We start from the raw sequence: 14,313 nt of genomic DNA on the forward strand, positions 1-14,313 counted from the left end.
GGCATATGTAATCAGTGAATCAGATCTTCATGTTGATTTTATGAAAACAAGCCCAACTCTTTAAAAAAATTAATGATGCCACCATGAAGATAAGTTGGTAACATCCTACAAATAGAAAGCTCTTGTGCATATTTTCTTTTAGAGTTTTAAATATTAGTTTTATGTATTGTCTAATTTTAGGGCTTGTTTGTTCAGACTAACAGTATCATAAATTGGTGCTATGTGAACTATGAAATGAGATCAACTTCTAAAAGTTTTGGGTCAAACTCTTCTCAAAGCCTATCTTCCAAGCTTTCTTTATCTATTACATACAGCTACTCCTGAAGGAGATCTTCAGATTCAGTAAAAGAAGCCACATTCATAGAAACAGAATTTATTTTACAAGCACATCCAGAGCTGATAATTATGTTGCATGAAGAGCCCTTCCCACAGAATTCTGTACAATGAACATTCTTATTTTTCTGTTTGTAGAAAATCAAAGCCTAGACTGAATAGTTAATTGTAAAATAAACAGAATTCAAGTCTGATACTTTCTGAATTAAGCAAGAAAATAAGAAATAAATTATCTGTTCCAGGAAATGCTGTGGAACATCTGAACATCTTGCTATTTCAGCACCAGATAGTTAGTGAAATTGTAACTCAAAAGCTTGCCTACCAGAGTAAGCAAAACAACACAGTAGCACAGCTGGGGTAGGAGTCTGGCCTCCTCCTGGTGTCTGACAGACCCTGATGAGCAGAGCTCTAAAAAGTCTAACTATCCCCAACTAAGTTCACTTAGCAGGGCACCGTAGGGAAGCCATCAATCTGCCATCAGAGGCTCCTTTGCAACTCCTGACAAACGGGTGGGAAAAGACAAGTAAAAAAATATGTTTAAAGCAGAGCATAGTATTAAATTGTACAAGAATTTTGTTTGTTGGTCCCTGGAACTTCTACTCTCCTCTGCCTTTTTAAATTCTGTGTGGTGCTCCCTTAGTCTTGGTACAACAGATAGTTCCGAACAATTTGCCCCTAAATCTCCAATTCTGTGCTCTTCTTTATAGAGCAAAGAATCTCTTGCACTAATACTGTCTGCTTAGCCAAGAAAACCATTTAATATTTACAGCTCTTCTGGTTTACACATGTGCATAAGTCTACCAGGGGAAACTGAAGTGTTTTATATTTGAAAGTACTCATTGTTGTTGTCAATGCCTTTTAACAAAATTAACTTCTATTTTATTACATACGAAGCTGGGAAAGCATCATACTTAAAAACAATTAAATGCATAATCTCCTTCTGAGAAGACATTTCTGGCTTCTTTTGTGTCATAAACACTTATGTATACAGTAAATGAAGTTCTGAGCATGACTTCTCCTCTTAACATTCTCTGATGTGGTCCATTTTAGCAACTAACATAAAATGAAAAGCCATGAAAATGGCATTTGTTTCTTCTTGTTCACAAATCAATATGGGGTGCTTCATAAAAAGGTCTCACAATTTCAATAGTGTTCACAAATGCCATTTAAGAAAGGAGAATGGGAACTAAAGTTCTGCCTGCTTAAACACGTATGAAACTCAGTACAAGCTTGTTTATGTGATGACCTCAGATTAATTTCCAATCTCATAATTTACACTAAATGTTATTAGGAGCAAAGGCATCTTTGTTATTTGTACCAAGAAAGTAAGAAAGAAACTTCTACAAGTCTGCTACCTAATGTTAATAAACTAATTGCCAAAGTTTGACAGCAAAATCTGACCTGCAACTTGTAACTCAAATGCAGATTAGCACTTATATAGTCAGAGTTAGTCACACAATTCTTCAACCAGATCAGAAGTTTAAAAAGGAGCATAGGGTATGAATTTCTAAGAGAGAACCCCACAAGGTCATTTTCAACTGTGAGAATAGCTAATGGCCTGGCTACAATCACTGGGATTCTCCCAGGAGCCATACCTTTACTGCACTGTTTATCTGAAAGTGAACTACTTTTTCAGTCTTCAGCTGGTTTTGTCCTTCATAAGTGTATTTCTTGCCTCCCTCCCCTACTCTCCATGCAAGTAAAGAGTCTTGAAGCATTTGTGAGAGCAAACTGCTAGGAAAAAAAAAAAGGAATGTGGAGTTTACACCACAATTTATGGCGATCAGAATAAAGATGTCCAACTATAACAATGCGACAGAGAGAGACCCCATTCTGCAGCACTGGTCAATAGGACATTACGTATTTTGCCCATAGCTTAAAAAGCCATAAAAACACATACACGACCACTTGATGTTATCAACTGTCCCACTACTGCATGGCATGCATTGAGAGCAATATTTAACAGGTTGTGGAATGCAGATGGCTATCCAAACTACCAAAACTGGAAAGGAAGCTCAGCAGGAAACAAAATACATTTTATTTATACACCCCCTTTCCCGTCCTTCCTACTGTCAGATACTCTTTTCTAAGATCTAGGAGTCTCCCTACCATCACAGTGTTCTCTAGGAAGTGATAAATACCTTCCCTAGACTGCTGCCTTCCAAACCCACCCAAACCTAGGGCCTGCGGCCTGCTGCGTTTCTCTGTCCTTTGACAAAAAACAGAAAACTGAAAGTTAAAATGCTTCCCAGCACTGCTGACAGCACAAGCCAGTAATAGCCACTTTAACCACGAATCAGAATCTCTGTCATCAGAAATTAAAAACACTCCACTCACATACCCTGATGCTTGATGGTGAAAAAAAAGACACACACATATTTGTCACCAGAATCACTATGGAAACCCTTTATCATGCACCAGGCGCTGGAAAACTTCAGGCTGCTACAACATCGCGTCCATGGACCCATCACATAAAGGAAAACAAGAATCTCACGAAAACAAGTATCAATCATTAATACTTTGTCCACTTCTAATGCAGGCTTGGACAGCTGCCAAAGAGAAAGGAGAAGCATCTGTGAGGCTGCTGTATCTCAAAGTCCCACACAGAGAGTGCTCATGTATGCCGACATGAGAGACAAAGTACTAGAGATAGGCCAGGGAGAGGATATTGCCCCAAAGGACACAGCTGGCTGGCTGAGATGAAGTCACACCGAAACACCACCCTGCCCCACACTTACAGTCTTGAATAGATTTAGTTCAGCAAGATTTTTCTAAAGGATTGTTTTTGTCTTCCTTCACCATGATATTAAAAGCAGGGCTTCTAGTAATTACATGAACCTTACTTCTAAACAACAAAAAGAGTTTAAAATAGTCAGCCTTACTTCTTTACCCAGATAGTACATTTCCAATGGAATGAATGTTAGACTAGAAGCTGAACTTTGCTCTCTGTCAAGCAGGAATACTTCCATTATTCAAAAAAGAGAGGGTATGGACAGAATTTGGTTGTACAGATTTACTGGGAGAAAAACTCTTTCTGGTTCAAGCTGATCTAAATACGTATTTATATTCCAGATAAGAAAAAGCAGATATTTTTGGGGGTCACTGAAGAGTCAGAATTTAAGAGTCAGAATTTAATTTCAGCAAAAATATTAAATATTTTATTACTTGCTCTTCTACAGAAGAACACAGCTTACATGGTATTTAAAACAGCTTTCTTTTTAAGAGAAAACCAAAATCATAAGAAGGAACTTTCTTTTTTTTTAAGATTAGGCTAGAAATTCTTTGAGTTTTTTACTGTGGTCTTTACTTTTCAGAGATATAATAGAACCATAAGCTTTTTCTGGAAGAAAAAGGTGCCTGTAAGTTGTAATAAAGCTTCTTGTTACTTAAAATGGGAAAATGTGAAGTAAAATTAACTTTTAACATCTATTTTCGAAGAAAAACAGCAATTAAAAAAAAAAAAAATGAAAGGAGGTTGTGCCCAGTAATTAGGTGTGTGTTAGGTGAATTTAGTGTGTACTTTATAAAGCCATAGCGAAAAAGAATGGAGGGTTAGTAAAACAGTGCGTATAGAAGCAATTAAAATTTATCCCTGATCTTAGCATGGACTTACAAGGCAAGAACATCAGAAACTTCCTAAGTGCTTCTCCAATCTCCAAAACAACGTTTTTTTTCTTTGAAGCCAGGTAGCCTTTAATTACTAACCAAACTCGTCAATACTTTAAATTTTGAATTTCTCACAGACACAGTTAAGACCAGGGAAATTGCTGACAATCACAATAGGTTGGAATTTCTGTATTACTTAATGACATGCCAAGGGGGTTTGAATTATTTTATATCTGTATGTGAACAGATTCTGTTTTCTGTGGATACTTTAAATTTTTAAGTCTTGCGATTTTCAACCGCAGCTTCCAATATTTAAAAAATGCCGCTTTTAATATTTAAAAAATGCTGTCTCACCAAGTTATCTGGACCTGAGTTTCAGTTTAAGGGGATAAACTTCTAAATGTACAGCCTCCATGTAGTTACCTGAGACCCACAGATGTCAACGCTGGCTAGAAAGCAATTCAGCAGAATGGTTACCTGATTCAGTAGTAGCTGCCTACAGTCGGAATCTGGAGTAAGGAGGCACGAATGCGTGCAGCTAGTGTCATGTGAGAGACTCCCTAGGCATCCAAGACAGCTGCCTGTGACTGACAGCTACAACCACAGTCCAACACAGACTCCAGCCTGCGTACACGAAACAGCCAGCAGCTCAGGCCAGAGACGCTGGATCAATTCACACAACAACAAACGCCTGAATGCAGACAAAGTAATTGAGCCCAAGGAGTTTACCACGAGCTGAACAGATTTCTAGGTGCACTGAGTGTTGACTTAACCTTCACTGACTGCAAGGAGTGCTTAGACACCTCATAGGTCAACACCTACACAACACAAGCTTCTGCATTTAGGCACCTCAATGTAAAGCTGAACATGACTCTGACTGTTTCATGCCCTTGTCTTCCCCACCTGTGCTCTCAAAAGAATTATTCCTGGACTCAATCGGTCAGTCAAAATGACTGAGTACACACATATCCTCCTGACACAGTAAGAGCATCTTGAGCTGAAAAGGAAGAAAAAGCACTATTAAGAATAATGGCACATGTTGTTGAGGACAACAGTGATGACCCAGAGGTAAGAATTTCCACTGAGAGGAAATACTGAAGTTAGCATGTAAGAATTCTCTCTTAAAACAATCTGGGGAACATTTTTAGAGGGCTTTTCCTTTGGTTTACACCTCACTTCTCTTACACCCGTGATGAGATTTCTCTGCCTTTCTGCCCTTGAAACCGCACTGAACGCTACCATCTCCATGGTGGTTCCCTGCCTACAGCTACCCCAGGGCATTTCATGTAGAGATATGAGCTCCAAAGGCTGAGCAGCTGTTTATAAGCATTAGGCAAGAGACACTCTCTAAGCAACTGAAATGTGGGAGGTGGGGGTCCAAACCCAGAAGGAAAGGACATGGGTGGCAGCACAAGTTAACATCAACTAGAGGGCAGCCCACAGGCTCAAGTATGAGCCTCAGGTCCTCAGTAGAGCTTGTTCAGAGCTACAGTGCCACACAGAATTACAATCTCTCTCTTCATTGAGCCCCAGCAGCACAGAGGCTGAAGGTACCTCACTGTGTAGTCCACACATCAAGAGCCTATTGTGAAATGTATGTGCCATGGGCAGTGGTCATCTCCAGTACCATATGGACTTCTTAGACAATTCTATCAAATGGAGCCTGGCACTGCAAGGATACTGTCCATTCATGCCAAGTGGGCTGAGGGTTTGTACATCAATCTGACTTTATGATGTTTAGAAACTAAATGATGTTCAGAAACTAAAAAAAAAATGAAAGAAATGCTTGCCTCTCACAATGAAAATCTTTAAAAAATTGCTAGTCAATAGGATGGTAAAGCTTTAACTTCCAATTATGATTCTGAAATGTAAAAGGCCCTCCGAGAAATCCGGGTTCAGGCAACTAACTTGTGCTAAGACAGCTCCACAGATCAACGCTTACTTCCCACAAAGCATATGGAGCATACAAAAGGACTGAGTTTCTCAACTGATTTCACTAAGTATGGCATTAGACTGGCTTTGTAATTTTTTTTTTATTTTTTCATATTTCCTGGCCCTTCCATATTTTACAGCACTCAAATAATTCACATTTAATTTTTGCTATATATATTGTTTCCTTTCTGGTGGTCTTCTCCCTTAGAAGTGAAGTTAGGTCCCTAGATTTCCACATCTTCAATTACAGCTCACAAGACAAAGTTCCACTACTCTTAAATAAAGCAGAACTAATGCAAAGCAGTGTATCTAATTAATCAAAATAGCTAGCAGTGCAATATTTAAAATAACTGAGGGCTGCCTGGATTATAGCAACATTATTAGCATGTGATTAATAAGCAGTTGAAGTATTACATTTGCTACACATTTGCTAAGTTATTTTATCTTGCTTTAAAGTTTGGTGGCAAAGTTTCAAGCCATAGTTAGGAGATTTGCTCTATTCAGTATTATGTTGTTAACCCCACCATCTGGTCAGACAGCTGAGGGAACTTAACCATATGCAGGGGGCATATTTCTCTCTTGGGAAATATTTTTCTTGCAGAATTATACAACGGTTACCAGTTTCTATCTTATTACAATACGATCAAAAAATATAGTAAAATACTTTGTAGACAACCTGAGCTCAGTAAGCCTTGTGTTTATCTGTTACTTATGTAAGAAAATAAGATGGCACTTACTTGAGGACCAGGCTGACCCTGAAAAAAATCAAAAAACAGAAAAGGTTATGGAAAGTTATGACAAAGATGAACTCCTTAAATAGTAGAAAATAGTTATAGTGCTCTCTTATAAGGAACTAACAAAATATACAATGACTGCATTGAAGTCAGTTTTTTTTAAGTTGAGATTGAATTTGAGTGTTTTAATTTAAGCTTATTAACTTTCTTGCATCTGACTCTAGAAATAAATTACAATAACATATCACAACTGCATTTGAGAAACTTCTTATTTTAGATATTCATAACAATTTGAAAATTATAGGAGTACTTAATTGACAGTTCTCAAGTAAGAAAGAGGCCAGAGGTGCTGAGCTGATTCAGAAGCAGGTATTACGGGTTTTTTCTCTTTCATTTCATTATTATGGCTTACCTCCATGCTTTAAGGAGATGCTAATTATTTGCTATTACTGCTTATTGAATGAACAAAGCCTGAAAACTGGAGGAATGCAGTGCTTTTTGCCACTGCAACAGGCACCACCATTTCAAGCAAGTATAAACCGATATTTAAACCAGCAATTTTGAACAGTTTGAGATGAGCTTTTGTCAGTCAATCCAAGAAGACAGCTGATGGATTTCCTCCCTCCTATTTACCAACATCCCCTTTAGATCCCTGGACAAATGGAGAGACACTCTTTCACACTGAGGAACTGTATTTCTTCTTGCTTCTGCAAGACCTTACAGAGTAGAATTCCTATCTTTAATTTCCCTAGACCAGAAAAGCCAGTGAAAGCCATAAAATATTTTAGTGCCCTTAATAGAAATTACTTGCATGAAGCAGAATTATTTTAGCAAACAGTAGAGTAGCTGTGACTATAAACAACATGACCCAGACAATCAGCTCACACTGTAAGACAGAGAAAAATAATTACATATTTCTCCTTAGAGAGAATGCCTTTAAACGCCCAGGGCTAGCTTAGCTTCTGGTGTTCTCTGACAATTAAAATACTTCAGTTAAACTGAAACTATGTTTCCTATTGTTGAGAGAAACTGAGTATGGAGCCTTCTTTTAAATCTTATAAAACCACTTCAGCTGGAAGGTACTTCTACAGAGAGATGAAACTTCTCTGTCTGAACATCAGGAAACACTTTTAATACTGTTAACCAAGCATGGAGAGACTGTGAAGTTTCCATTCTTGAAGACACCCAAGAACCATCTAGACATGATCCCGGGCAAACTGCTCAAGACAGGTCCACTTGAGCAGAGAGGTTACACGAGATGACCTCCAGAGGTCCCTTCCAACTTCAACAATCCTGTGATTCTGGGCAATTTTAGATGGGGTGAGCGGTGAAAGCATTTCAACTGGGAACAATTATGAACAAGAAAAGCAAATGAAGAAATGCTTTTTATATTAACTAATAGAAAATCTTGTGCCAATTAAAAACCACAATAAAATGGTATTTAAATTCACACAAAGGTTTTGTTTGTTGTTTTTTTTTTTAAATATATGGAATCACATTACAGAAGAATAATGGTAAAATACAGAATTATTGTGCCTATCTAATCTTTACACTGAACACAGCACAAAGCATTCCTTGCTGGGGACGCTGTAGTTTTCTATTCATTCCTTAGAACAAAACTACACCACAGAGGATATTAAAAAAAAAAAAAAAACCCCACAAAAACAAACTTACTGGCTAAGGTTTGTGAGTTCAAACATTAGGTAAAACTTTCTGAGTTGGTGAGCTCTATGAAGTTACACATCACACTGGGTTAATGAATATGATTGAGACTCCTCAGCACTCAGATTTTACCTTAATCTTTCCATCCCAGCAGGTTTTAGGCTATTTTATGTTATATCTGATCTTAAAATCATCAGGAATTGCTTATCAATACAGTACTGGACAGCCAGTAAAATAAAATTGTATAAATTATCCAAACTGAGGTCTGTGTCTGCAAACTTTATACATGAAATTCAGAATACACTTGCTCACAAGAATATCTGAAGTTGCAACAGATTTTGACCAAATCATTAAAGCCTGTCTCCTACATATATACATATATATATATAAAGTCAAAACTTAAATTAAGGTCTGAAATACCCAAAATGTTTCAATGAAAAGTTGATTTAAAGCAGTAGAAAGCAAATAAACAGAATATATGCATATATATTTTAAAAATGAGACTTGAATGTTGACTTTTTTCTTTCATCTAAGACACGGAGGGTGTTAAGTGTCCACATGGTACATGCTATACGTATGATACAAGAGACATACACATATAACACATATTCTGAATTGAATATGAGGCGAGGGTTGCGATCATGCTCCCATAGAAGTGTTTGCTGGTCTCAATCTAAACAGCAGCACTACTTTGTGGTATTGAGCATTTATAATTACTCTCCTTTCATGTCCCCAATACAAAAAAAAAGTGGAAAATGAATTTTTATAGGACAATGGTTTTTCATGCAGACAGAAAATGCTACAACATATCGCGGAATATAACAGCTGTACTACTCTTAGTTTATATATGCTGCCAATATTGCAATTATCCTACATTTAGCTATATATGCAGATGCTGACTGTGAAAGTACTCCAAGCAGGATGATTTTAACCCCTTTGCTATTAAATCCTTCAGCATGGAAGGAAATTTGCATTAGTGAAGGTAATTATTTTCTGTTTTTTTCCTATGGCTCCCAATCCTCCTGTATTTCTGAGTGATGTTAGCGACTCCTTGCCCTACTATCCACTGCAGTTACAGCAGCCTTTTCCCTTCACAAAAGTGATCGAAAAAGTGACACTACCCAGAGGGTGCAGCAAGCACTGAATTATGGAACTCATCAGCTATTCTTACAAAGGTATGGGTAGAAAAGCATCACAACACAGACATTTTTAATTGTACAGGGTTATTGTCATACAACGGCAATTCAAAGTGTGGGACACAAAAGGGGCTGATAATTTTGCCTTCTCTCATTTCTGCATATTGTGAAAGGGTCAGGAATAAAGCTCCTTGAGTTACTTTGGTGTTCATTAAAAAACTCTCTAACATGAATTCAATCTGATACTATAACTCATCTGAACAAGCTCAATCTCCATTTATCTGCTTGCGTTCCCAAAATGGCCTCAGGTCTGCTGAAATCAGTCTGGTTCATTGCTGCGTAAATCGTCCCCAGTTCACGTTACTTGTGGATTAAAATGTTTTAGCTGTAAGTCTTTCTCTAAATTTTAGATAACAAACAGGGATAAAAAACTGTTCAAGACTGAAAAGTCAGCAGTACTCTGATTTTTGTCTAATGAATATCTCTTTTTTCAAATCTCTCACATACTCTAAAATTGATTCACTGATTCTACCTACCAACTAACTGCTGTCTTTGCATGCATTTAGGGATCAGTACCAACACCACTGACTGGTTAGATGGATTTTGGTGGCTACTGCTTTGAACCTCAGATTTTTGCTCATGTATTTAATTATCCCCCCAACTGAATGATGATGATTTTTTTTTTTTAATTTAAATTACTACAGTGGGTATAGCCGCATAATATGTCATGGTTTCAGTGAATCTCCAGAACAATTTTCCCTTCTATTTACTAGCTTAATACACTATTTTGAGGCAAACAAAGGGATTTGGCAACCTAATCTAATTGCCATGATGGAAAGTCTACTGTTGTCAGTTAATCCCTTCCTAGCAATTGAACCTAATATTACCTGCTGATATATAAACCAAAATGATATTAAATGATTTAATGATTTAATGATATTAAAACAAAAAGAAAATATTAATGGTATAACTGAAGTCAACACGTAAATTACCAATCCCCTAGAAGAGATTAAAGGAAAAGCTGATTGACTGCATGCTACAAACTTTATAGATGAGTTATTTAACAGCAGAAAGAAGCCACAAGGAGCACACGAGAGAAAGAGGAGAAAATGAAAGCTGACACTGCAAGTTAACAAGTTGAGCTTGCAAAGGAAATGGGGTTTGAAGTAAGTGAAAGGATAGAAAAGAAAATAGGTATCCAGGGTATCAGTGAAAAGGGGTGTCCTGGGAAAGCAGAAAAGAGAGCAAAAGGAGTAGCATGAGAAAGTGACAAAACTGGATTTTCACACCTTTGCCATGGTGCTAATCTTTAAAGAGCTGGGAACATAAACTTCCAGGCTCATACATCTAAACATAAAGCTATACAAATATACACACAAGTACAAGTGCATTAACAAATGCATTGTATAACATTAAATGTTATTTCTAACTTAATTCAAGCAGCATATCCCTAACGAGTATCTGGCATATCATACAAATCCATTTATTATGGGACAAGAGGCTGTTCAGATTTAATCAGCCAACACAATCCAGGCACAGAAACTGAAACACAAAAATGAAGAATTTGTGAAAGAAGAAAGAGTCACAGAAATGTAGTCAGAAGTGATATCCTGCCGTTTGAAAAGCACCACCAAATGACCCTTGGACAGAGCACCCAAGGAGAAACATCTGCCTTCCAGTCTAATTCAGACAGAAAATGATAATCGGACAGGAGGAGCAGAGCTGACCTCCATTTCCTTGAGTAGGCAAAAAGGACTGAAGTGGCTTTTCAGCAACCTGTTTAAAAATCCATGTTACTGGAGCTGAACTAAATTATGCTGAAGGAAGCCTGTACTTGACTAATATATGTTTCAGCATAAGTAATTTTAAAAAGCAAAGAGGGGAATATGTGAAAGACCTAAATTACACTGGTTTTGAACAAATCACCTACCAGCTTTCCATCCATACCAATCGGACCCTGGGATAATCAAAAGTCAAAACAAAATGAAACAGTTAAATCAGAGGAACGAGGGAAAAAAAAAAAAAAAAAAAAAAACAAAACAAAAAAACAGACATTGGGAATACTGTGGACTTTAGAATATGAGAAACTCTATGTCAGCAGCTAAATACAACACATTTTGAGAATGAAGGCACAGAAAACAAACAATGAAAGAAGCAGACCTAAGACAGAAGTAATAAGAACAGCATGGTGGGAAGTAGCCAGGAAATAGCTGGTGTTTAACAAAAGGCAGGTTCAACATGCAATGAAGGAATCGTTAGTCTGGCAAACCACAGTGGTCCAACATAACCAAACATATGAAATAATGCATCTTGCTTGTGTATTTTTCTTTGAATAACAGAAAACGGCTATTTACTTACTTTATTTATGTGGTTGCAACATAAAATCTCATAACTAATCTGTATTTAAATTAATGTTGTAGAAATGATTGCTATTAAGAAACTTTAGCTCATGCTGTTCAGCGGAGTACTAAAGAATTCCACCTACATCTTGCCTGAGAAATCCTGTGCCTTACCTCACTTTCTTTTTTCCCTTGGGAAACATGGAATTTTCCTCACAAGTACTTCAAAAGTTACTTATTTTCTTAAGAGTCCAGAAGTTGGTTGCTTTTATGTCAATGCAAAATATACAAAGGATTTAAAGTGGATGTATACTGCTGTAACTGAGTAATTGGTCTTCTATCAGCTGCCTGTTTAGGTGATCAGAGGAGAGAGAAGAGGACTAAAGAAAGTTGGATTAATTTTAAATGTGATGTTTATTTGCTGTGTTTTCTGAAAACGAGCAGTCAGGTTAACTTTCACTACCAACGGAATAAGAGCAGGCAGAGTAGGTTTTTTTTCTGCCATTAAATTAATGTTTCAGGCTGAAATTGTGAGCTCTAAGATATTTGCCATATGCAAACAGGACTACTTTGTGGCTGCTGAAGAGAAGCTTTCTCTTAAATGCATCCAGACTTTCCCCCTGGAGCTTCACAGGCACCCCTCTCCAGTCTGCCCCTCCTAAGCACACAGCCCCTTAGGGCTGACTGCTCACACTGCGAGATTTGGATCACTGCTGCTGAGAAGAGAGCACAAACCATATTTGCTGGTTTTATGTCAATCTATTTTGCCCTCGCTGCATTTAGCCCTCTTCCTAAGCACTACTTTAGCTTGTGAGCTAACAATCAGCATAAAAATTTACTCTAAATCAGGGTCTGCAGGGGTTCTGGAGGCTACTTCATCCAGAAGTGTATATTCATACCTTCTGCACTGTGACTAATATGTACTACATGTAAGTAGACATGTATTGAGCTAGCTCAACAAGCCATCAAGAAAACAGTAAGTACTATGAAAAACTGCTGTCATATCATCTAGTGAGCTCCCTAAGTATCTGTCTTCTCCACCCTAAATCCTGGACTACGCCAAAAATTCCAGACATACCTAACATGAACAGGGACATCAGTTGGACGCACACATTGTCAAACTCATTATTTTTGGTACAGTATTGCCTCTGTAAGAAGCCCATGCACTAACCTACTTGTCAGATCCAGTAACAAGTTACTGTGTGTGGGAAGCCCAGTGGGAATAAAATGCCTTACCTCACTTTCCAGCCAGCCCTTGCTGTGATTTCCTGTCACATCATGAGTGGATGACATGCTGAGAGTGTAAAACAGGTCATCAGTATCCTGGCTGTCTGCATGACCACTACCTGATTTATGTGGTGACATCCTAGGGAAGTCTGTGACTGCTGGAATGACCTACACTATCTTTCAGGTGTTATCTATGAACAGTCCTTCCCTGGTAGCAAGGCAGAAGAAAGCAACACTGTCCAATGCATTAAAACAGTAGAGCTTTCTTTATTGTGTTTCCTCCGTGCCTCTTGATTCCACACATGCAGCACACGTCTAACACTTACTAATTTCCTCATAATTATTTAGCAAATTTCTAAATATGGCTCTATACACCCCCAAAATTGAGGCATTTCCAACTTATTAGTTACCCCAGATTTTTTCTAGCATTGGGTACTACAGGGCATTTATCTAGTGATATTTACACACCGAGTCTGCTGCAGGTACAGAAATGAAGGCTGAGCTGAACTCTGGATATGAACAACTTTACTTCTCGAAAACAAGCTAGAGATATTACCAGTTAAAACACTCACCAGGAGGTCATGGTAAGTACATAAAGTTCCCCACAGGGCTCTGTGGGACAGCAGCTTAGTTTCACTCTTAGGTCTGCTGCAAGCTTAGCCCAAAAGATTTAATTATTCTTATGATGAATGAATACAGCAAATGATTATGCAAGTATTTGTAGGAGGAAGATTATGGAGTTAAACTGGCTTACACGGACCATTCAACATCTTTTGCACCTGTATCAGTGCTTGTATTATGAATATTAGCACTGTTTTTTAGGGAATGTTTCTTTATCACAGGACAAAAACATACTATTTGTGCTTCTTTACAATGACAGGTGTTTTAAAACTACTGTTGGATTTTTGCCTGCTCTTTAACCATGCTACATAGCTCCAGTACTTGAATTAAAGGACTGTATGCAGCATCTTGATGAGTCTCTGAAAGAAAATTCAGAAATTCTCAGAAGACTGTAGAGAACTATCTGCTTCTCTACAGGAATGGAAAATAATAGGAATTTCTCCCATGACTCCATTTGTATCTGGGCTATTTGGTCTGACATCTCAAAATGTCTTCTGGGATTTGCTTTGTAGAATACAGGAAGAAAGCAAAACTGTCTTGAGACACACTGCCTTCCAGAAGAAAAAAATACTGTGAAACAGAATACTATTCCTTCATTATAAAAATACTGACTCTTTAACAGGCAAACATGGCAATTTCCTTCATTCCTCAATTACTTCTTTCTAGTCTTAGAAAAGAGAGAAAGCACTCCTTAAAAAATAGAAAAGACTAGGAACTCCACAA

General features: G+C 37.6%; 1 protein-coding gene across 1 annotated transcript in view; it reads right to left on the bottom strand.

The window, feature by feature from the left end:
- The window catches only part of COL25A1 (collagen type XXV alpha 1 chain), a 299,790-nt gene that overhangs the window by 116,180 nt on the left and 169,297 nt on the right, over positions 1-14,313 (bottom strand). Inside the window, exons 6-7 of the mRNA XM_058420779.1 lie at positions 11,334-11,360; positions 6,609-6,626 (exon numbers count right to left, since the gene is read on the bottom strand). Coding sequence (XP_058276762.1) covers positions 6,609-6,626; positions 11,334-11,360 — 45 coding nt within the window. The remainder of the gene's footprint in view (positions 1-6,608; positions 6,627-11,333; positions 11,361-14,313) is intronic.

Source organism: Hirundo rustica, chromosome 5 (genome assembly GCF_015227805.2).
Source record: "Hirundo rustica isolate bHirRus1 chromosome 5, bHirRus1.pri.v3, whole genome shotgun sequence".
NCBI lineage: Eukaryota > Metazoa > Chordata > Aves > Passeriformes > Hirundinidae > Hirundo > Hirundo rustica.